This window comes from Spodoptera frugiperda, chromosome 9 (assembly GCF_023101765.2).
Source record: "Spodoptera frugiperda isolate SF20-4 chromosome 9, AGI-APGP_CSIRO_Sfru_2.0, whole genome shotgun sequence".
Lineage (NCBI taxonomy): Eukaryota > Metazoa > Arthropoda > Insecta > Lepidoptera > Noctuidae > Spodoptera > Spodoptera frugiperda.
Window position 1 is genome coordinate 801,279 of NC_064220.1, and position 25,673 is coordinate 826,951.

General features: G+C 36.1%; 1 protein-coding gene across 2 annotated transcripts in view; it reads left to right on the forward strand.

Moving 5' to 3' along the window:
* The window catches only part of LOC118271388 (uncharacterized), a 102,882-nt gene that overhangs the window by 64,538 nt on the left and 12,671 nt on the right, over window positions 1-25,673 (forward strand). For both annotated transcript variants that reach the window (XM_035587473.2, XM_035587472.2), the window contains exons 4-5: window positions 4,419-4,805; window positions 6,187-6,308. In XM_035587473.2, coding sequence (XP_035443366.2) covers window positions 4,419-4,805; window positions 6,187-6,308 — 509 coding nt within the window. The remainder of the gene's footprint in view (window positions 1-4,418; window positions 4,806-6,186; window positions 6,309-25,673) is intronic.

A 25,673-nucleotide genomic window follows, 5' to 3' on the forward strand; every position in this document is an offset into this window, starting at 1 on the left:
AGTTCACATCTTTATCATCGTTGGTTTATATTAGTATAACTTTAAAATTAATATAACACACTCAAAACCCTTTTGACTACGTATTACGTGAAAGTTATCAAACTTGCATAAAATCCAATAACACGTTTGTCCTATTTAACACATAATGATGAACTACTCTACGACTCCATACTCCATGCCCACAGGGTTTGCGTCGTAGTACGATGCGTGTTTACAGGCCCTTAAACGCACCTCGCGTTGGGCATTTGGGCCCAACAATGACATCACCACATATTTCCTAAAGTCAAGTATGGGTCAGGAATTTGTTTGGCAGTTATTTTTAGAAGCAATGTTTTTTTTCGTTTCCTGTTGTTTTTGACGATGGTTCTTTTTAATTATGTATTTGTGGGATGTTTTATTTTAAATAATCGGTTTGTTTTTTTCATTAAATCGTGTGTAAATGAGGTTATTTTTAAGCTTTAGGCATTGTTGATGAATGTAAATAGGTACCTATAATTCTTACATTATAACTTTCGAGAGACATACTAGACTAATTATTATCGTTTTTGGCTCACTCACCTAACTGTTTGACGCCATGCTAGAGGTTCATATTCATGAGCAGCATTCCGCGACACATGATACGGCGACTGTCGCACTGCTACTGAGTCTAGTCTACAACCTTCTAACTAGTCGAGTTTCTCGTCAAATAGTTACGTGTGTAAGCCCAAAAAACAAAATAATTAAAGTAGATACAGTAATGGAAATCTAAAGTCTTGCTTAATAATCTTGTTACACTAATTTTGTATTTAAGTAGATAGGTACAAATTGACAATCGTTTAATGAAATCCATTAAAATACGCCTGGAGCCGCGGTCAAAAAGTTTCATGAAACTTCAGACGACTATCTTGATATTGGATCTTTGTACTTGTTGTACCCTTAAGTTAAAATTGAGACGTTACAAGTTAACTTCATTGAAATTCAGGACGTGTATTCCCACTGAAGCTGTTTCGTTCTTACAATTGTGAAGTTCAGAGTCAAGATTGTTCTTAATGGAACGTTTAACTGTGATGCGGGTTGTTTATTCCTACTAAGTTTAATTTATATTTTTCAAGATTTTTCTCTACTGAGAGTTTATTATAAAATAGTAGGTAAATACTTAGCTCACTTTACCTGACACTTTTCTTTAAGGGGGAACACCTTCTAGTTACTTCTCCCGCCTTGGGCGAGGCGAGTGGGAGTGTTAGACTTTTACTGACAAAAATCCACCCTGCTCCTACTTCTGCTTTTCGAGGTGAAGTCCCGGTAACCTGCTAGGTAGTCCGTACCTCCGGATCAGGCATTAGTCCTACTGGGCCCAGTCTGTAGTGTAAAAAAGCAATTGAAAACCCCAGCATTTATATTTTAGCGAAGAGATTCAATGTAAAACATCGTGCCACCAACAACATGACCATCAAAGCAGTCATTTAATACTTACTATACTAATTACGCTTGCAATAAGCAGATGAATACATCACTAATTTCTGTCCAGCAGTTTTTGTGATGGCCGTCTTGAAACATACAAACATGCGATGTTGTTGTATTTCGAAATGTTCTCCTAAAATAATGTCGGTATAATTTATATTTGTATTGTTAACCGTTTTTTGTCTTCGCAAATTCTTAGAACGAAACGTTGTTTGCATGTTAAATTTAGATTTTTGCTTGTAATGGCCCTGTTTTCATATGAATTACGGTTGTGGCTTATTATTATGGTTTGTTTGTAATTGCGTCTTTTTAAAACAAAAACAATGCATTACATATAAACATTACAAAACAATACTTATAATTAAGTAAGAAAGAATGAAAGTACATTTATTTTACACGTAAAAAACAATGGTAGGTCGGTACAGTTTATGTAATAACATGAGTGGTCTGATACGACATCACTTTCATTCCATCACCATCATATAGATGGTTGACAGGCCACAACAGTGTGTTTCTCAGGAAACTTTCGTCGCTGAGCAATGAGCTGTCGTCGGCGGTATTTCCGAACCGATACGACCTTCAAACCTACAAGAAAAGAGCGTATTCCTTTTTAAAAGGTCGGCAACGCATCTCTGACTCCTCTGGTGTTGCGGGTGTCCATTTGCAGCGCTGATCGCTTACCATCAGAAGATCGGTCTGTTGTTTGCCCTATATTCCATAAAAAATTTGAACCTCATTTTCTTTGTTGTGTTTAACGGCTGTAGCCTTTTATTGTCGACACATATGTAAGTATGCGTGGTAGATAGGTAGGTAAATGACGGGAAATTGCTAATTACTAGTTGGCAAAGCAATTAGTGGTTGAGTCGATACGAGTAGGTACGTAAACTGCTCTCTACACAGAAATTGCCGTACTGAAACGTTGATTGCGAGTTAGATACCAATATTGACAGTTTACTGTAATGTGATACAAAACAATCACAGAATACCGACATGAAACAACGCTTGAGTTTTGTTTCGTTGTGTGAGAGGGGTTACCGGAGACCTAATATTACCTTCCCTTCCCAATCTTCTCAATCCCCGATTACTATCAACTCGTAAATTCCTAACCCCCGAATGGCCCCAATTTGAAAAAAAAAAGCGTTGTTTCACGTCGGTTTTCTGTGGGATCGTGGTATCACTCCCGTCAAACCGGTTCGTTCGTGCCGAAGCATGGCTCTCCCACACTTATAGCTAGATTTTTTTTGTAGCGTAGATACTCGCAGGTTGTAGATGAAATTGACCTTTAACCTATTTATAGCCTAATCTATAGCCTGTCAATCTGCTGAGTGCCTTCAATTATAAGGCTATATTAATCTGTGAGTGCTGTAATGTAGGACATTAATATGCCTGGACACCAGTCTATAGCAATTTATGTCTTGTTAATGGGACTCTGTTCCTGACACGCCATTTTGTAGGCATACTTTTTACGTCATGACCTAAAATCACTGCCTATTTTTTTGTGATTTTATAAAAATTGAAAGCGTTATGTTATGCTAAAAGTTTCGAAGCCTAGTTTCTTGGGAATACGAAACATTTACTGTTTTTAAAACAAATTGACCGAACAAAACCTTACTATTGAGGCATAAAACACAATAATGTTCCTAAAATTTTGCCTTTGTGAGACGAAAAATGTAGAAATTGCGTACCTTTGTAGATTTAGTAGTACCTGCTTTTAGCTGATGTAGGCGTTCGTGCCGGCTGAGATTGAGACGAACCTTAAATAAAATAAGTATCTCATCTTTTTTATACGTCTCGCTTCTCATAAAACGTAGAATAAGGGATCTTGTTATTATTATTATTTTATACAGCTAGGCACTCCAGTATTTTGCTAATGTTGGTTCTAATAAATGAAATGTTACGACGGTTTGGACATGTAGAAAGGATGGATGAAAGCAGATTTACGAAATAAATATACAAGGCGGATATGAATAGGGCTGTCGGTAGAAGGCGTAGACGGACATATAGCGACCAGGCGATATATTAAAGGAGGGCAAAATTAATAGTACCTACTCTTAACTGACGAGCATGCATGAAAAGATTGATGACTGTTGATGAAGTGAAAGAGGTATGTAAGATTCGTAGCAATTGGCGGTCCATTGTCTCTGCCTACACCCATTGGAGACAACTTTTTGTCTGGACTGCAGAAGAAGCCGCTGGCAGAAGCCAGTTTATTTATACACTCGTATTTATCAAACTGACTGTCGTTGTCTTGTAAATAAGGAATGACAATTTTATTTCGCTTGTTTAAATCAATGTTTAATTCTATTAGCGACATTGTTCAGCATATATTTGCCGTTTATTAAACACGTAAGACATATTTATTGGTTCTGTCCAATAAATTGTTTGTATCGGCAATAATTTTCCAACTTACAAATCTTATTATGTTTGTAGAAAGCTCGCCATGTCGCCATTTACATATCTGTGTTTGAATTTTAAACAGTACGAAAAGGATTGCTTTATTATTTATTTTCTTATTAGTTACTAGTTTCTGCCAGCCGTTTCGTGGGAAAAAAAGTATGTCTTATTCCTATGTGTTATTCCAGACCGTGATCTACCCCTGTTCCAAGTTTCTTCTTGATCCATTCAGCAATTTTGACGTGATTAAGTTAACAAACATACACACATACTCACAAACACATAAAGTCACAAACATTTGCATTTATAATATTAGTAACATTTATGGGTATTTTAGATTTATTCTTAAGTATACTGGCCATTGCCATAAGTTTAGGGTTATTGCCGTCAAACAAATTTTTTTTTTGAAAGAAGTAGAACATTGGACCTAAAGAAAATGGTCTAAGTCTAAATGAAGTAGCTTAGTAAAAACTTTTGATTATCAATTAAAACTTTTAGTTTAACATAATAGAGACCAAACTAGTATTTGAATAAGCAACAATTTTAAAAACAAATCAATAAAGTTTCTATCTCCATTGTTACAGGTCATAAAAATCCCAGAAACAAAAGAAGGCTACATAGACCTGAACAACTTGGAACAGAGACTGCAGCAGTACAGCAGTACTGGGCAGAGAATGATTGGGTTCTTCCCAGCAGCCTCCAAGCTAACAGGAGTCTTAGCTGATGATGTGGCCACCACACTACTCCTGCACCAGTACGGAGCATGGTCCTTTTGGGACTACACCCTGGTCGCTCCTTCGTCTGCTATCGACATGAACCCAACTTTCCCAGGAGTTGATGAGGAGATGGTCAAGAAAGATGCTCTCTTCTTCGATTGTGAGAAGTTCGTGGGAGGAGTCCAGGGTCCAAATGTTGTGATTGTGAAGAAGGATGTGTTTGCTGATACTCCGATTTATGCTGATGATGTTGAGGTTTGTATTCTTCTTGTTGTACTTCTTCATCGACTGTGGATGTCATCGTAATATGTATTTTGTTGCAATATTACGAAGGTCGATTATATTGACTGCACTCCGGCTACTGTGCAACGGGTAGCGGGTTCGATTCCCGCACGGAATATCTCTTTGGTGATCTGGTGATCCTGTGTGTATGTCATGTGTATGTGAACCTGTATGTTTGAAAACGCACCCACGACACAGGAGGATATACTAGTGTAGGGCAACGTTTGAACAAAATGTTACTAGTTGAGGCGATTTATCATCATATTCATAAAAAATGTTTTATGAGTAATCAAAGAATATTTCAACAGTTTCTCTTATGTTAGTGCTCCGTAACAAGACTTAGCTTAGAAGAAAACTGTAGATTTGTTTTTCTTAGCTCTCTCTAAAGTTTTCTCAAGTCTTAGATAATGCAAGGAGTACACAGCAACGGAATTGAATGAGTTAAATATGTATGAGGACATGATGCTAACCTGACTACCACTGTGGTGGATCTTTCGAGAATTTTCTTATTATCATTGCAAGGAATTTTGTTTAAACTTTTAGCATTTTTTGCAATAATTTATTATAAACTAGCGACCCGCCCTAGCTTCGCATGCGTGCAATGGTGATATATTATGCATGTATTATACATATTCACCTTGAATTACTCTATCTTTTTAAAAAACCCGCATCAAAATCCGTTGCGTAGTTTTAAAGATTTAAGTATACAAAGGGACATAGGGAGAGAGAAAGCGATTTTGTTTTATTCAATTTAGTGAAACAGAAAAGACAAAAAGAAGAAAAGTAAAAAACACCTTGCTTTTATTTTTTCGTTGGTATACAAATGTTAATTTATTCACGGTACAAAGGAAATACCTTTTTGTCTTTTAAATTCATTCTATCTAGCCTTAAGCCCGCGTCACGTTGCGTCGTTTTGGTAATTGGGACTTAAAAGGGTTTGAGGAATTGTAGTACGGTACCTAATTGGGTTTCTAACAATTGTATAAATTTGTATTACGAGTATTTTAAGGGAGACCTAAATTACAGATCTGTGACAATTCTTTTATGTATAGCTACTTACCTATTTCATATCAGAGGGCTTAGTTAGAGTTTGTTTTACGTTTAACGAGATCTATACGAGAGCGCATTCAGCGCTCTGATTGGTTGATTCGTTGCAGCCGACCAATCGTTTCGTTTTGATCTAGTTAAACTTAAAGAAAACTCGTACTAAGATTAGATAGATTGTTAAATTCTTTGAAAATTATTGATTTACACAACGTAATATGCTGTCTTATGATGCTTTATAACTAGTCTTATTTTAATTTTCAATTAATAATATAATTATTCGTACCCTAATGCTAACTTGTTCTTCCAGGTATTGAGTGAGAGGATCGAAGAGTTGAAGTGTACTAAAGGGGTGAGGGCATCGCTGGTGATGCAGTTACGAGATGCAGTCGGCCTTCAAACTATTGTGGAGCGACAGGATAATATAAGCAGGTAAGATAAAGGTTAAATATAAATGATATTAATTTTTGTAAATAGGTTACAATGTAACTCATTTACACGTCAATCTCTAAAATAACTAGATGGGGCCCAGAACTAGATGTGTGGTATGAAATTTGATCTGGTTTCATAATATTTTCAAGGCATACTTACCTTTTTATTGGTAAAAGATTGCGCTTAAGTTCATCATAAAGTTAGAAATGAAGAAGGCCAAGAATAATTATAAATCAAGTGTGTGTATTTTTGCCTAAGAACATCTTTAGGTACGTGGCTAGGCATTTGTTCAGCAGTGGACGTTTCTCGGCTGATGATGACGATGACGTGGACAGATTATGTCTCCTATCATAAAACAAACATTAAACTTGTTCCTCCATTGAAAAAAAAAGCTCAAACCGTTAATTAAATCAAAACAGTTATCGTCCCAAGTAATGTTATACCTTCTTCTAAATATATAGTTTCAATAGCAAAAAAGAAAAGTAAATAAATTAGGTACTGTTGGTTCAATAACGGTAAACGCAATTACTCGTTTCTGTTTTTTATAACTGTTTTTATCAGAGCAAGTAGTAGTACCTAGTTTTTATACATATGTATATGAAGATAACATTTATATAAGCAGTACCATACCATTAGCCAACCGGCATTGAGCAAGCGTGGTGATTAATGCTCAAACCTTCTCCGTGTGAGAAGAGGCCTTTGGTCAGCATTGACCACTTATAGGCTGATGATGTGATACTATTAGCTGCTTTAAATCGAATACGGCGATACGACAACGATACATGACTTGGGTCTTTTCAAGGTCAGAGTAAATAGGTACTATCTAAGTCTGTGTGCTACATCTTCGCTTCGCCGTTCTGGCAGAAAGCGGGTTCGCATTCTTATAAAAACTAAAAAAAAAGAATGAAACCGTATCGATTTGTAACCTCTATAATTCAAATTGAGTTTAAAAATATCTTCATACTTCTTTTTCATTTTATTCGACTTTGAAATCCGCTCTTAGTGCTTACGTCACGCTTTTTAAAATAGGTTTTCCTCGTCAAGGACTTTATTGAAGCACGCTCGGTAATCTGGGCACGTGTCACTTCAATAACAAGTTCATTTCGCTTCAATAACTCGATTGCAACATCGAGCTTGTTGGTACATGAGATAAAGAGCTAAACAATACGTAGGTAGAACTTAAAATAAAAACAGACACGAACAGGTAGTGTAGTGTATGTAGCGTACTGTATCTTTTTTTTGAGGGGGGAAAATCATCCAATGACCTTTCTGTATCAAAAGTTTTTTATTTTGTGTCATTCTTGTTCTATTAATTTTATTCTTCAAACAGGCTAACATATTATAAATTTGGAAAGCCTAACTGCCGTACTCAGAGACATTTGATGATTACTTAAACTATTGCTTAGTAACCATTTCATTCTGAAAACAACTACTAAGTATTGGGTTAAGTAACCATTAAATTACTCTGAGTACGGCGGTAAGACTTTAATATAATACCAAAGGTAGTACAAAATAAAAAGCTTTGTAGCAAGTTTTCGTCATACGAATAAATATGTCCAACTACGTATAAATCATTTTTATTCGCGTTTAAAACTTTCGTACTAAAATTTTAACAACGTTCACGTACTGAGCAAATTAAAAGTTTCAATTGTACGAGTATAGGTACAGAGTTTTTAACAGAATACAAAAACCGCGTTATTTTTGTTACTCAAACATTTGTAGAAATATTTTTGAAACTGTCTGACGCCATTACAGTGTCCATATTTGCTAAAAGAGAAAAAGCGAAAATAACTGTTTAAAATAGTGCCAACTTAGATCTAGAGTTTTGAGTTACCTAGTTAGAAAAAACTAAAAAAATATAGGTTCACGCACCGTCCCATTTTGTACTCTCTCACTTGAATGAATCGAACTCTTCTAGATGCTAAATATAGATTTGGTAATAATACTGTAAAAATCTCAACCAAAGTAATACTGGGTGTAGCAATCAACGCCAAACGACGTAGAGCGGCAGGCCCAAAAGGAGATGGCAGGACGAACTTAATATCTACTATAATTATTGGCCACAGAAAGCTCTGCACAGAGAGGAGTGGAGGGAGAGTAAGGAGGCCTCCGTTTGCCCTGCAGCGGGTCGATTACGGCTAAACATAAAATGAAATATTCGGGATCTCATCAAATATCTTTACAAATCTTATTTGACCTAGGAATTGATGCAAGGACTTAACCTCAATCAATTATGACTCCAATACATAAAACAGTAAATAAATCTGAACACAAAACACAGCCAAGCCGTAATACTGTTTACACTATCTACTTTATATTTTTATGACAGTACACAATAATAGTGCATTCTCAGAGCAACACAGGAAATAATAAAACTAGAGATATATTGCATAACGTGACATGCTGGTGGTAAACAAAGCGTTTAACTATTAAATTAAAACTGCGAACTCTGAGTGGCGTTTATATTCAGTCGTAAAACTGTTCTAGACTTAGGTTTCATGGCTAGACAAATATATTATTGATTGTGTAGGTAATGGTTTTAAGAAAATTAAATATTATTTTCATTTCAAAATTTTATCATCCTGTATGATTTTCTTCTTTCTTCTTTAATATCGACGACTGGTTTTTAACCAACTTCCCAAAAAAGAGGAGTTCTCAATATGTCGGTATGTTTTTTTGTTAAACACAAGTTTTAAGTTACTTTCACAACGTATTTTTGAACCGATACGACTTTCTAACCTTCAAGAAAAGAGTATTCCTTTTTAAATGCCAACGCACCTGTAATACCTCTGGTGCTGCTGGTGTCCACGGGCGGCACTGGTCGCTTACCATCACGTGATCTGTTTGCTTGTTTGCCCTATTTCATAAAAAAATGAAACTTTGGGATCTTAACACATTGAACGCCGTGGTGGGTCACCGGTGACCGACGTTATCGGAGGATTTGCCTTCAACAGTTTTCTATTGGCAGTCAAAAACTTAAATAATATTGAATGGCTGCTCTCATTATCCAGATACTTCATTTGTCACTTAACTGTTTCGTTGATTTATTTTGGTTGGTAACCACTGCAGAATCTGATTGACAGCATTCGCAGCGGGAGAGTGTGTGACGGACTGACGGATCTGTCTCAAAACATCTTTCCAAGACTTACGCCCGAATACTGAAATGCTACTCAATTTTAAGTTGTATTTAAATATCGTGCTATCTCTGTCATTTTATAAAGAATTGATAGAGACAGAACTAGTTTTGAGAGCATCTTAAAATTGAGTAGCGTTTGAGTATTCGGACATTATATACCTACGTAATATTATCTGCGACAGATTTAAAATTATCCAATTGCTTATTCACTCAATTCAAAATAATCTAATTGCTTGAACAAAGTATAATTTCAAAGCTCATCCTACAAAAGCCAGAATGAAATGAAATTGGAATTACCCTATATCATAACTTCTATAGCGACTGATAAGCAAAATTGCTTTCAAAGTACTGGAATTTTCTACCCGCTTCAAACCCACATGAATAGGAGTCTATTATAATCTAAATTCTAGTCGGTCTCAGTGGTTCTGATAAATAAACTCATAATTTTATGTCGTTGTTTACTTATGTGGTGGAAATTAACATACATTTAACTAATGGTAATATACTTATTGTGAGTACAATAGATGAATTCATAAAATGGGAAGGTATCTTCTCCTTTTCTATATACGCGATCTTCGAAGGGGTAGGCAGAGTTGCACATTACGGCATGCAATGCCATTGTACAATGTATACATTTTCACCAATTGTGTTATAAGTCCCATGTAATAGGGGGTGAGCATATTGCCATATACCGGGCACAATTCCAGACTCCGTGCTACCATTGAGAAATTTTCGAAAACCGAAAATAGCCCAGTAATACTTTGCTCGACACGGGAATCAAACCCGAGACCCCTTGTTCGGCAGTCGCAATTGTGACCACTCGATTAACGAGACAGTCTTCTCCTTTTCTATTCAAGTAAAATATTATACAGATTTTCTATAGCCTCTCTTTTCTTTAGCGAATCATTGAATTACTTGAAAATTTCCAACGAGTTATATCTAACTTTGCTTTCAATTTAACACAATAGGTAACATTGCGTAGCTCTTAATTAGAGAGAGGTTTTGGAGCAGAGTTTTAGAATTTTAGCTTGATATTCAATCGTTAGAGTAAGGTTGCTTTTCCACTAGAGATGTGCTATGGATAGTTTCCCTACTGTCGATGCATCGCATACCCGAGCTGCACATCTTCATTTTACTCGCATCGCTACATAGCTTAGTATCAGTAGAAACGGTCACATAGTTTCACAGCTTAGCTATTACATCTCTGTTGGAAAAGCCCTCTAAAAGTGTTGGAATTTTAACTGGATATCCCATAGAATATTCAAATTTAATCACGATAGTTTTCAAACTATGCAACTGTAGATGCTGTAAAAAATTCCAGCACACACAGAATATCGAGTTCTCTAGCTACTACATATTATTTGAGCACGGAAGGCGCCGTGTCCGCGGTGTCTGTGACAGCAGCCCGTGCGTCATACATACATACATACATACAGAGTTGCTGACACGCTACGTATTACGATTTATGATGCTGCACGTGAATAGGGACCGGGAAGAAGATGAATTTTCCACTAGAATATTAGAAATTTATTGGCGAAGATATTTTTTCTGATTTAATATTGTAATATTGGGTTTGTCTTTAGAGGTTACCTAGGTGGAAATTGGGTCAATTGTAGAAGTGCCCTAAGGTGCTTTTCCACCAGAGATGTGCTATGTAGCAATGCTATGAAGATGTAATAGCTAAGCTGTGAAACTATGTATGTGACCGTTTCCACTGATACTAAGCTATGTAGCTGTGCGAGGAAGATGCGCGGTTAGTGTATGCAATGTATCGATAGTAGGGTCTATAACACGCATCCATAGCAAGCATCTTTCCATATAAAAAACAGCTTAGCTGAGTCTGTTTCCACCAGTGCTAAGCTATGTGTAATTTATAATTGGTGGAAGCCAAACGCATCCGCACCAACCTAGCATAGCACATCTCTGGTGGAAAAGAACTCTTACACTTTAATAAGCATGCGGTTTTATGATGAATCATAATTATACTATGATGAATCATAGGAAAACTACTTACCAAAAGAAATAAATATTTTTCAAAAAATACAACAAAGATCAAACAGCATCGACGTATTTACTTACTTTAATATAAAGATACTTATGTAAAACATTCTACAATTCACTTCACATGCTTTATACAATTTTGAAGACAAATAGATAGTACTGCAACTGTCCGGTTTGGCACTGTTCCCGTCACAGGCAGATCTAACTGCCTCACCGCAGTTTTTATTTCACTGGCTTCCTGAAGCAGAATACACATCGCAAATTATTTCAGTAATATACCACAAGTCGAGGTTTATTGCTTTTCGTGTACAGACTTTGTCGACTCGATGTTGTGTGAATGTCAAAAGATTTACACATTATTGTCGTGTAGTTATTATATTTCAATGACACACTGGCATTCTCCCATATTTTATGCGTTTTAGAAATTCATCTTCTATTCTAACTATACTGTAAATGTCGTACTCTATATGTATTCTATGATTAACCTTCAAAAGTCAAAAAGTCAAATCATTTATTCCAATTAAACCATATATAGGTACTTTTGAAACGTCAACAAATAAGAAATAAATAATAGTCTGTCAGTCTGTCCGTCAGTGAAGCTAGGTGTAAAGTCACCCTAGCTAAATAGTCCATGGTTCTAGAAATTTATAGTTCTCATTACAAGTTTTAAAAATTTTGGCCCCAAGATAGCTCCTTGTGGGAAACCCAACGGAATTCTCTGAAGGCATTAAGATAAAAAGCGTTGCACGTATTCTTGATGACGCAAGTATTTGATACGGCAACAGTAATGCTCTGTGTCTACTGGCAGACGTTACAAATGATATCAGTTAAAACATAATTCTATATTGAATCTATATTAATGGCGATTCTTTTGAAGTTTCTAGTGCTTGATGAATGAAAAGGCCTTTGGTAAAACAATAATGCGTTATAGTTACAAAGTTCTACATCTACATATGATCGTATGTCCACGTCTCTTATTCTTTTATTTAGATGATTATAAATTTATTATATCGTGTGTAAAGACAAGGCTTCTTGGTTTCGTCCCTGAGGCCTTTTTGTCGTGGGCAAGCGCGATTGTTTTTATTAATTTTTAATTTCTGTTTTTATTTTATTTTCACTGTTTTCTTTGTATTATTTGTGTGCCTGTCATTCTGTTAAATAAATGCTACTCTTTTTTTTCAATTTTTGATGAACTAAAGTACAATAGTTATTAAGCTTTAGAACGACACCGTTCATAGTCTTCACCTAATTGTTTTAAAATGCATACAAAGCTGCTTTGTCGCTACCATAAAACAATATAATTGTACTGACCTACGTATTATAGAATTATAAAGAAACAACGATTTAAAAATACTCGCCGAATGAATGCTAACAATCTTGGCGCAGTTGTTTTGCCAAAACGATTTCTTCGCAAGGACTAATGGGCATTGTTTTTCAACGGCTGGCGCCTACTCAAATTCACGACCTAGTCCGTAACCATTGCAGTGTGAATATCGATTAAGTGGTAGAAATGCAATGTGAATGATGTTACATAAATTTGTGAATAAATTGATTTTAATGTTCTACATGAATTTGTAAGAAAAAGGTTGTAAGAGTCAGTACTAGAGTTGGTAAGTACTATTGCGGAATACTTAGCAGTTTTACCGGGGCTTGAGCTTGAAAGAAGGTAAGAACGGGGGTGGTTTTTAGTCAGTAAGAGTCTGACATTCTCTTTCGCCTCGCCCACGGCGGGAAAGATATTGGATGATTTTCCCCCTTAAAAAGTACTATACTATTATAGGATTATTCATTGATATTATAAGTAACTACTTAAAGTAGTCTTAGTTAGTTTGTTTCTTATGACTCAGCCATAAAGGAAAACATAACTCTAGAAATATAAAGAAACGAAATGAAAAATTAAAAACAGTGCGATATAAAAACTTCTTTAAAAAAACATACATATGAGTAACAGCGCTAAATAGCTCCGTAGACGTGCCAAAAATGTTAATCAAACGGAATCAAAGGATCTACTGCTGTTCATTGTGTAATATTATTGTTTTCACTTGTAATGTAATGTGTGAGGTTTTACACAAGTAATATTTTATTTCATCTCTCGACTTTTCCTCGTATTTTCATGCACATGTTCTCTTTGACAGAATCTGTCTATTATTCTTAGTTCATTTTCATTAGCAATCTCGATTAACATTTTAGTTTAGTTCGATGCTCATTGTCATGGCATACCTCAACATGCATTTTATTTTAACCTCTTGTCTATCGATATATGAGACACAATAGAAAACACATTGTGTCTCGCGTAGATCTGCGTTCCCGGCATACTACAAGTTAAAATTAAAAACGGAATTGCCTCATAACATTTTTTCTTCCTAAGACTATAGGAAACGTGTCCGGACGCTCAGATACATGGCTTCCTAACTCAGTATTGAGCATTTTCCAATGGGAAGCACCAATTGCAGCACACTTATCGATAATTTAACCCAACCCTGTTCTGGGTATCAATCAACTAGTTGGTGAAGGCCGAATTATTGCTCTGCTATTATAACCCCCTAGTGATGTAATTTGGTGTAACTGTAGCGCCTAATTGGTTGTTACGAAGAACATTTACTTGTACGGGTTTCGGTGTTTTGTTTTTGTTTCTTTATCTACTAACCACTGTACTACTGGTGTTCCTATTGTTTTGCAAAAATAATACAGGTCCTTGAATTATACATCAATAGGCTCATTGCCCCCTATTACATGGGACACAAATGGCGAAAAGTGGGTAATTGTATAGCGGCATTATGTGCACCTCTGCCTACCCCTTCGGGGATAAAAGGCGTGAAGTTGCAAGTATCCATCAAAGTTTGAAACAAAATGGTATTAATTAGATTTCAAAGACAAAGAATACTGTCTACATCTTTACATTTAATGAATATGAATTAAAAATGGACTAGGCAATATAAATAGCTGGAGAAGGATGCAATGACGAAGCAAATGCTTACAAAACAGCACTAACTAACACAACGCACCCAAGGAAACAAAATAAATAATAAAGCAACATAATTGCACAAGGCTATCGTCTCAAATTCGCATTTCCGCAAATGTCCACGTACGAGCGTGGCACGGGTATCGAATCCGGGTCATTGCAGCGCTGCCCTCGAAACACAGTAAATGGGTCAGAGGAACTGGACGCCTGAAATAGAACAAGTTGCTATGTGCCGACAATATGCGTAAGCATTTAAATCGTCAATGAAAAAAAAACACTTTAGAATAAATATTCCACTGTCGTTAACGCGAAAAGTCTATGTTCATTTACAATTTTTAATTACTACGAGATACTTCAGTGTCGGTACCTAATCTCACGTCCATCTTTTAGAACATTTAAATTGAACTGCTAAGTATTTATGATCATGTAAACTCAGCGTGGAAACAAAATGTAAACTCAATTGATTGAAGATTTCTGCTTAAAAATTAACAAGATTCCAATTCACATGCGTTTATTTATATACTAGCTAGTAGCTCTATACATAATAATATACAGCCGCACTCATTAGTAACAATTTTATATCGAAAACAATTGCTAAGGACTATGTTAAGTAACCATTAAATGACTCTGAGTAGGGCAGTTAGCTATTAAAACAACAATAATGCCGTATAGAGATAAAATCACCGTTACGCATGTTACGAAACTGATATCTTGTGACAAAACCGACCTAAAAGTGTAAAACCAGTTATAAAAACCAATTTTACGATCCGAATGATTTACGAGCCCTTTATAAATCATCCAAACTAAACCAAAGTTCTGAATTAATGGGCGCAAGTCCCAATATTTTTATATATATCCCACATGTGGTAGTTATAAACTATACTGATTATAATTGAAAGAAAATTAAGGTAAGGAAAATACGGAGCTGCGGACTTCCTTGCGTTACTGTGATTCCGGTTCGACAAGCAGGAGTAGGAACGGGGTCGTTTTCACTCAATAAGAGTCTGACATCATTATCAGCCGAGTCCACTGCTGAACAAAGGCCTCCCCCTTAGTCCTCCACGTAGAACGACAAGCCGCCACCTGCATCCACTGGCTCCCCGCGACTCTGACGATGTTGTTGGTCCATCTAGTGCCGTTAAACGTTACGTCTTCCGGTCCGCGGTCGCCACTCGGTCACCTTCCTGGCCCAGCGGCCATCAGTCGTTCGAGCGACGTTGCCTGCCCATTGCCACTTCAGCCCGCTAATAGATTTAATACTTTTGATTTAATGTAGATTAGTGCAAAACGCGAAAGTTCATGAACAATTAAACCATTGTGCAATACAGACTTCACTTCTCAAGGGTAGGCATAAAATTGACATAATTTAGCTTTTACATCGCCTTTGAACTTTACTACCTCATTGTTATGTTTATCTGTTTCTTCCCTGAACATTTCCGGTTTGTTAACATTTTTATTGTTAAGGTTAATAGCGCAACGTTTATTTCTAGAATTACTTGAGTTTACCCAGTGGCCGCATTTTGCAATATTTTTCTCGTTCCGGTCTTCCGATATTTGTATTAAGGTTGTCTCTTTTTCCTTAAGGTCTTGTAGTTTTATTGTTTGCAGTTTTGTGTTTGATTAAAACAAGATAAGAAGTCATATTACAACATGGCAAGATAACGTTCATCATTTTATACGAAGCTTACGTCAAAAATCTATCTTTAAAAATCTAACATATATGTTAATGGGACAAGCCCGTAAACCAGGACGTAAACAGTAGGTGCAATCATTAAAACACCGGACTACTGAAGTCCTGCTGATCCCAGGGACATGTATGACTGTCTTGGATCCCGCAACGAAATAACAACAAATACCTATATCAATTCCTTTGGTATTAGACCAGTTATTGAATCTGACTCTTAATCGATATTTAAACCCATTATTACGCCCGATTTAATTAATTCCCTCTACCATCAAATCTTCAAAGACGCCGTATCCATCTGGCCATACATGGATAACCTCCTAGCATCTAAGGTCAGACAGACTGTGACGTCATCAACTCCTTTAGGGTCATTTTACTGAGAAATCTAACAAAGTCATCTGTGTTCGTTGATATACAAACCACGTGCGTTTGATAGTATCGTACTTACTGCAAAAACTGGCTTAAAGGTTGTAAATGTCATACGCGAACTTAAATGGTGATCTCGTGCAGTGTAAAATGTGTTTTAATTACATATCTTTAAAGTCTAATGATTCTGATAGGATTGTAGCTCAATCGTTAGTTATTTTAGGAACTGGTTAAGCATTTATTAAAAAGGGGTCAAATTAAAAGTACCTTTAACTGACGAGCATGCATGAAAAGACTGATGACTGTTGATGAAGCGAAAGAAGTGTGTAAGAACCGTGGCAATTGGTGTTCCATTGTCTTTGCCTACCCCCATGGGAGACAGGCGTAAGGTTATGTATGTATGTACTGGTTAAGTATTTCTTCTTGTTTATTTGTGGCCATTTCTCGCTGACAGCGGCTGCTTTTAAGCGGTTACGGATTGATGTTAGTAGTATTTTACAAGTGATTGTCATTTTGGTCTTTATTGCCCACCAGGGGTGGTCTCACGACTTCACTGATTGCTTCTATTGTTAGGATTTCAAATTCCTTATTACTTTTTGTGCTACAATTTGTGTGACCATCGGAATCGAGTTTAGTTTTTTCTCTGCCGAGTGGCTGATCTACCATCCATTCAAAGGTTATGACAAGCTTTTTACATTTACTTTTAAAAACAATGCCAACGTTCTTCCGTCTATATTGCAACAAGGAACATGTGTTTGCAAATATTTTAAACTAATGTTTAATTTTAATATTTATTTTTGCTACAAAACGTGGAAATCCGGTCAATGGCCATCCAATACGGTCACGTCAAATATAAGACAAAACAAAACTATAATATGACAAAGTATTTTCAAATATCAAAGGAGAAACAAGAATAGTTTTTAAAGAAATGATAGTATCAGTATGATTCACGATATGTTATTTAATATAATTCATAAGAAAATGGCATGTTGATATAACGAATGTGTACCTGCCCCATTTTGTTTTGAGTTCAATGGCATAATCGATCCCATTTGAGGAGGATAAGGTTCATCGTCCTCTGTTACCGTGATGACAGTTTTAAAACTTTAACACGTTGTATATAATGTGTGAACATGCTCTAAATAAAATGTTAGAACATCTTCTTTTATCTGGTAAAGTAGTTTTAGGGATTATGAGAGAAATTGATGGAAATTATGAGTTGCTATCGTGGGAACTGCGGTGTTTTCGGTTCAATTAACATGTTTATTTTCTAAATAATGTTATACATGAAAGAAAAAATACGCTTTATCAATGTTTGCGTTGTCATGTTTAGGTAACTATATGTCATTTTCTATGGACAAAGTTTTAGATATTATTTCAATCGTTGCCCCACACTAGGATTTTCTCCTGTGTCGTGGGTTCGTTTATACAAGTTTACATACACATGACACCTAGACCCGAAACAACAATTTGTGAATTACACAAGGGTTGCTCCGTGCGGGAATCGGACCCGCTACCCGTTGCACAGCAGCCAGTTGCCCAGCCACCGCACCAACCGTGCAGTCATATTAATACATGTTTCTGTCAAGTTCGAAGTGTAACATCAAGAAGGATGACACACACAGTTCTAAACGCCTTATCTCGCTTCCAATCACTAGTTAAACAAGACAGGATCATTGTAGATTCTATAGTTATTATAATAATGGTAATCGCAATTCCAAAGTCCAGTCAACTAAGGAAAACTTAGAACATACGTGTGTTGCATAAACATGACCGTAAATTACAAATAATATAATTACCTTTATTTTCCATAAAAATAAATTCTAATATTGAATCTATATATTAATACGTGATGCAAAAACTTTGGACCGCTTTTTACGAAAATTGCGCGGACGTAGGAGCATAAAATTTGGTACACTTATAGTTTATGTGTAGGAGAAGTGGAGAACGCTAATATTTTTCAAAAATAATGCTTATAAAGTACATTAAATCAATAAATAAAACATTACACACACATGCATAGTATCTGATCGTACTTGACAAAACGTCAAAATCGATAGACATTGCGATGATATTCTCACGTCTCATATGAATAGAGTTTAAATAAAAGAGTTTGAGTTAAATAAAAATTATCCTTGAACGTATGTTAAGTGGTATTGTAAATTAAATCGTATATGGTCGAATTTCGACCACTAGGCGACCACTAGTAATAACAAACGTCTGTTCTGTGATCTCTTCTTCTGTATTTAGGCTCGACAACTTACAGGATTGCCGGAGCTCTGGCTCGAAACAGGACAAGGAACCGGGTGGTTTTTAACCAGTAAGAGTCTGACTCTCCTCTGGACTCACTATGCTATAGGCGGGAGTCATGGATGTTTTCCCTCCCTCAAAAAATAAAGGTTACTGTGACCGCTTACTATCAGGCGACTCATAAACATTTTTGCTAATAACATGTTGTAATGAAATGCAGTATGATCTATGATAATCAAGACTAGGGTTACTTTTTATCTTCTGTACTCCATTTCATTCTCTTTAGTGTCTTTTTTTACTTTAGTTTGTTGTATGTTCAGTAGCAATGCTTCAGTTGTGACCAGCACTGGTAATAGTAAACCTGTACCCAATTGTTTGTCTGTACGTTCCGGTGTGTGTTTAACTTGCACGGCGCCAACCGCTCGTTGCTATTTATTTTTGTAACGTACGAGTGTACTGGTGTTTTCTTCTCCCTGGAGCAAATTGTTAGTTTGCACTGGTATTGAATTTTATTAGTTGTAGAATAGGAGTTAGCTTTTTTGAAAGATTTTTATAAATTTAACTGGCTTCTGCCAGTGTCTTCATCTGCGTTTCCCGAGATAAAAAGTATCCTATCACCCAAGTCAGCTCAGACCCTGTCTGTATACCAAATGTTATCAAAATCCGTTCAGTAGTTACAGCTTGATTGACGAACAAACATGCAAACAAACGAACTGCCACAGTTATAATATTAAAGTAATAATAGAAAGAGATTGGTAGATTATTATAGGTAGATGGTAAATTGTTGTCGATTCGACAATTTTCATTAAACTGTTTTTGTACACGAGTACGATAATCTTTTAAAACATCATTCTAATTTTCTTTTTGTATGTAACATTAAAATTGTGATTCAGATTAGATAGATGTTTTTTGTGATTATCTTATAATTTTGTCTTTATGAAGGACAGTATGTCAAGTGGATGGTCTAGCATTGATGTATGATGTTTGTATTGTGTTGATTTCAATGCTATTACCGTGACTCTCTGATCGATTGACAGCGATAGATTAAGTAACATGGATAAAAAGCTTGCTATAGAAGCAAAAATAATAAGTCGCAAGAAGCCTCTGGAAACCGGAGCTGCGGACTGTCTAGCAGGTTACCGGGCCTCTGGTTCAGGGTAGGAACAGGGTTTTAAGTCAGTAAGAGTCTGAAGTCATCACTGGATGATTTTCCCAATAAAAAAGGTAGCCACTAGACGCATGTCCTTTTCAACAACGAAAGGATAGGGCTATGTTCACCAGTTGATATGTTGTGTTTGATTTAAAAATATACTTAAACCAACGGAAAGTTCTAAACATCATGCTATACTACAAGGAAAAACAAACATATTATTACATAAACAAAAATAGGTTAAAACAGATGTTTTTTGCTCTTCAAAACAAAAACCCGATTAATGAATTCTTGTTTATATATCCACGCAAAGCTCCTCAAAACACATAGCATTCCTCTATCCTATAATATAAATTATAAAATGTTACATAACGATATGCGTCTTAAAATTTTGTGGGAAAATCGAAAATAGATTTCGCATTCAATCTTTAAAATGAGTAAACATCTTCCGCGTCGCTGGAGCGTCTAAAATAGAAGCGCGAATGTATCAGCTGATAATCGTGGTTCATGTGGGAGGTGGCTGAGGATACATCGGTTTTATGAGATCTCCAATTTTATTGGAAAATATAAATATTATGATTATGATCTTTCACGTTCCTGTGGAAACTTCTACCGGTTTCTGATAACTTTGTTTACACCACTTTTTTAACAAGAGAATTGGATTCTTTTCTGACTTTTCAACTTTTCATAATTTTTATTTCATCTTTTCAGCTATGTATCATCAGTCTTTGTAGTGGGAAATATGGATTCTTTCTTATAGTATTTAGTGGGATATTATTTTCCATCGGCTTTACCGATGTTTACATTAGGTCTGAAAATATATGCGTATTCACTAGGCCTGAGAATCGGCTACTATCTATTTTCCAGAAATAATATATAAAGCAAAACAACGTTTGCCGGGTCAGCTAGTAAATATCTAATATTCAGATAAAAACAACAGTAAGGTATTACTGTAAACTTTTTCTTCTAAAATATGAAAACATAATCGAATACTACATAGTATGGCATTTTCGTAAACTATAAGCTCTAATAAAAGATAACAACCTAGTTTTGGCCAGTACAGCCCGTCAGTTAACACCAAAACGCCAACAGCGTTGGTAACAAGGTTTACATAAATGGACACATAACGTATCTATCGCTAGTTGGCGCAGCGTACCCTTGCTTAGCAGTCTTTGAACGTTGTAGGGTTGCCAAATAATACTGTAGCAAATATCTCCATACATGTAAAACTATAATAAAAAGTCAAAAAATATTTATTATACAAAATGGAGAAGAATACTGTAGCTAGCTTCTTATAATTTCTAAATTATAGTTTATAATTGGACAAATTACTAATTCAAAGTCAAGTTCAAATCATTTATTCCATTAAACTATAATTAGGTAGTTTTGAAATGCCAACAAATAAAGAAATAAATAATAGTCTGTCAGTGAAGCTAGGTTCAATTTCGATAAGCTTGCTAGCTATTACGTGGAACGTGTATCACAAAGGAAAGTGATCATATTTAATTCAAGCTACTAATACACAAGGTGAACACTCTACTAACCTTCACATACAAATTAGCTTAGCAACAGCACTTCCTCGTTCGACTTCATAAATAAACACGATATATCCAGTCTGACAGTAAAAGTCAGTGAGATAAATAGAAATTTCGATTCCCGGGTCGGGCGAAGTATTACTGGGCTTTTTCGGTTTTTCGAAAATTTCTCAGTGGTAGCACGGAGTCTGGAAATGTGCCCGGTATATGGCAATAGGCTCACTATTACATGGGACTTACAATATAAATTGTGAAATGTGGGTGTACATTGTGGCATTATGTGCCATAATGGGCATGCCTCTTCGGGGATTAAAGGCGTGACGTTATAATAAAATAATAAAAATAAATAGAAATGGTAGCTGACATCCCTAATAACCTCACATAGTGAATGGTAATTTTACTGGTTCGATGCAAGGCCGCATCCTTGATACGGGAATTGTTTAGCCACTGGTGTTACACTAAAATATTTCCCAGTTTTCTACGAAGCCTGTATGCAGTTTATTATAGAAGACGGTCAATGTTATGTAAACTATCCTCCATATTTTTTTAAAGTCGACCTAGTATGGAGGGTCGTTTGAACACGTCTTGTTTGCATTTGAAGTTAAAGGTCACGTGTTTTAGGCTTCCTGTTTTAGCATTTTTTTCTAGTGAGAAAGTAGGTCAAACATAGTTAATTACAATCGTCACTTAGATGGAGAAACTTAGCATACACGGTGAAATAGATTAATAAGACCATGTTCTTGAACTTAAAATAGACTTTATTGATTAATTGGACGTTTCAAAAGTGCCTAATTTAGGATTAATTGAAATAAATGTTTTGACTTTGACTTTGTGCCATTGTTTTAGTATAATTAACAAGTGATTTGGCTACTGATTCCTGTCTAAAGCTTCCAAAAACAACAGATTGACGTCATGTAAGTGATCGTAAAGGCAACTTATGAGCATAAGGCTTAGATTCAAGGCCAATTATAATTAGGTGCTTCCATTTAGAAGCAAGAGTAATGTGATGAAGGTTTGATAGATCTATCTTTGTCCTAATAAAAATAATAATTAGTGTCATGTAGACACATAGATGACAATCGTTCAAGGTGCATTTTTGTACACATAGCCTATACGAGGCCACTGCTGACCAAAGGCCTCTTCTTACATGAAGAAGGTTTGAGTATTAATCACCGCGTTTGCTGAATGACGGTTGGCGATTTCAAACTTATAAGTACCTTTGTTCAACTGCAAAATAATATTTCACTTTCAGCACTAATTATTCTCATTACAAATCGCTCGCATTTTCAATACGAATGCTTTAGTTGAGCTTATTTCCACGTGTGCAAGTACATAATGGCCTACTTCGAGCAGTTCCAGCTCGATTTGAATACAAATCGAGTATAAGTAATGTGGGGTACGTCAGCTCAGTCGACACCCTTTGTGGGACCACGTCATCTGTTCAACAAATTCAATGAAGATATATCTCTTGAGAATATTCCACGTCACTTAACTTTATACAGAAACATTATTCTTACGTGTTTGTTTTAATATTTTTGTTATTTGTATCGATGTGTGTTTGTTTCTTGTTGCAAATGGATTCAATGTTAGGAGAAATTTTGGACAATTTTAACTTTAATTCTGAGTCGGTATCAAGCCGATTTCTGTATTTACCGGTTTGATTCTGTATGATTAGGTGGTCATGATAAAAACTAACTAACTAAAGTGAGAATGGGTTTGCATACCTATGATAACCCACTCTCACATAATCTTGACGCGAACTCTTTGCCGTCGTGAATGGCGAAGCCTTAGGAGTTCCCGTACCCCACTTTGAGAAACCCTGGTCTAAACGTTACCCTCTAGGGTCAAATAAACCTGACACATGTTGGGTATTGAAAAATATCTGAATCTACTTGACCTTAAAACGATTGCTAATGAATAGTACAGAAAATATCGTCAATAGTTGATAGTATCTAACCACTGAACGTGTTTAAGTAAAGAGCAGAGCTTTAAAGTTTTGCCATTAGGCGTTTGGCAAGACTCCAGACATTATCATAGATACGCCAGTAGCCGGGTTCCGTATCCATTCGAATATTACATTTCGTGTAATTTTATATCTTCCCTCTTTTATATAATTTCGAACTTGGCATTATCAGAATCTAACTGGCAATGTATTATGGAATTTGAAGTTTAGATCGCTTGGTCAGCATTTTTGATGAATGATTATGGTAGCGTAAGCAGTTACGCTGTTAAAGAAGCATTTAATCTTCTAGGTGTATGAAAGATACAAGTTTAAGTGTGCTTTTCCACCAGAGATTTGCTATGTAGCTATGCTACGAAGATGTAAGCTAAGCTGTGAAACTATGTGACCGTTTCCATTGATACTAAGCTACGTAGCTGTGCGAGGAAGATGCGATGTATCGATAGTCGGAAAGCCATCCATAGCACGCATCTTACCATACAAAAACATAGCTCAACTGAGTCGTTTCCATTAGTTCTAAGCTATGTGCTACCAATGAATATGATTGGTGGAAGCCAAAAGAATCCACAGCTACGTAGCATAGCACATATCTGGTGAAAAAGCCCCCTAAAATTTAAAAAACCCTATTATTTTTATACCTATTCCCTAATATGATTCATTAAAAAGACCATTATAATATCGTCACAGTTAACTTACAAAGACAAATGGCACAATCGTTTGTTCTATAACAGATCGTGCCCCAGTTGCGGACAGTTCAAGTGCTGTCCCACATAACTTGGCAGCAGAATTGATTATCAAATAGTCCATAAAATGACACACAACCACCTTCTCTTACTAGTTTTCTTAAGATGTTAGTCAGATATATCGATTCGGTAACGACTGCCAATTTTCGAACTTTCTGCTGCTGTAGCGAACACAGATTTCGTGAATAAAGAATTAGAGCCTAGTATGGCTGATACCTAATCCGGAGCTGCGGACTACCTAGCGGGTTTACCGCTTCCACCACAAAAAAAAACCACCTCGTTCCTACTGGAAGAAGTCATTTGAAAAAAGACATAATATAAAGAATTGAAGGTTATTTGAATTAATTTGTGATCAAATAATATAATTTACAGATGGAAAACTCTTTCAAAAGTTTGACGGAATCTGACTGGTTGAAAAATTGTGTACAATTTTCAAAACATAGGTGCAATTTACGTGTTAAAACATAACCTTGTATATTACCTATAGTTTCATTTCTAATAGGGTAGCTATATACAATACATAGTTTGATCTTGTTAAAGTAGCTATAGGAGCCATGTTTGATATTGATCAAGAGTAAATTAGTTGTCATAAACTAGAAGGATGCACTCGAGGGACAAAGTTACACGTGGTCGCAGCCGATCGATGCGAAATTATGAAATTGGATGTCATTTGTGGCGACCTTCGCTTACACGTGCTTCTTGTTTACTAATAGATGCGATATCCATGGTTTTATCCTCTTCTATGTACACTTTAACTATTACTCAGTAGAACCAATTATTAGAGAATTATCTGCAATAATGTCTTCATCAAATAATTAATGACAAATTCTATAAACTCGATGTCTATTTTATAATACTTCTCATCATCATCATCAGCCTGTTCTCGTCCACTGCTGAACTTAGGCCTTTCCAATGGCACGCCACCGAGCTCAAACTTCAGCTCCAACGCATCCAGCCACTACCAGCTACTTTGTGGATATCGTCACTCCACTTAGCTGGAGGGCGCCCTACACTACGCTTACCGAGACGCGATCTCCACTCTAGAACATGTTTACCCCAACGGTCATCTTTGACAAATGTGACCGCCCACTGCCTCTTGAGTTTACTAACCCTTTTAGCTACGTCGGTAACTTTATAATACCACTTTTTTAAATCTATGTAGTCTGTAAAGCGAGTCCATCTTTTTGCTCGCCCGTGGCAGATGCAATGACGTCAGACGTACCAATAAAACTTTCCGATATTTTGTTCCTAAATCAATGAAAATGAACCAGAATGCAGTTCCGGTTAGTTATCAGCGGGCGAGTCGTAAACAGGGGGTCACAAACATAAAATCAATGGGTCAGCAGCGGTTATATTTTGTAAACATAGAGGTCTGATGGACCTTGCTAGGTGTGAAGGTTAATCACGTTGTTGATCGACAATTTGTCTGGTAGCTTCATACATAAATATTTGATAAGTTCGACCGGAACCATTGCCTTTGCCCTGGTAGGGGAATTGATTTTAAAATTGTAGTGATAGTAGATAGTGAGCTAGCGTACAATCTTTCTCCTGGCCTTTTCCCAAATGGCTTGGAGTTGG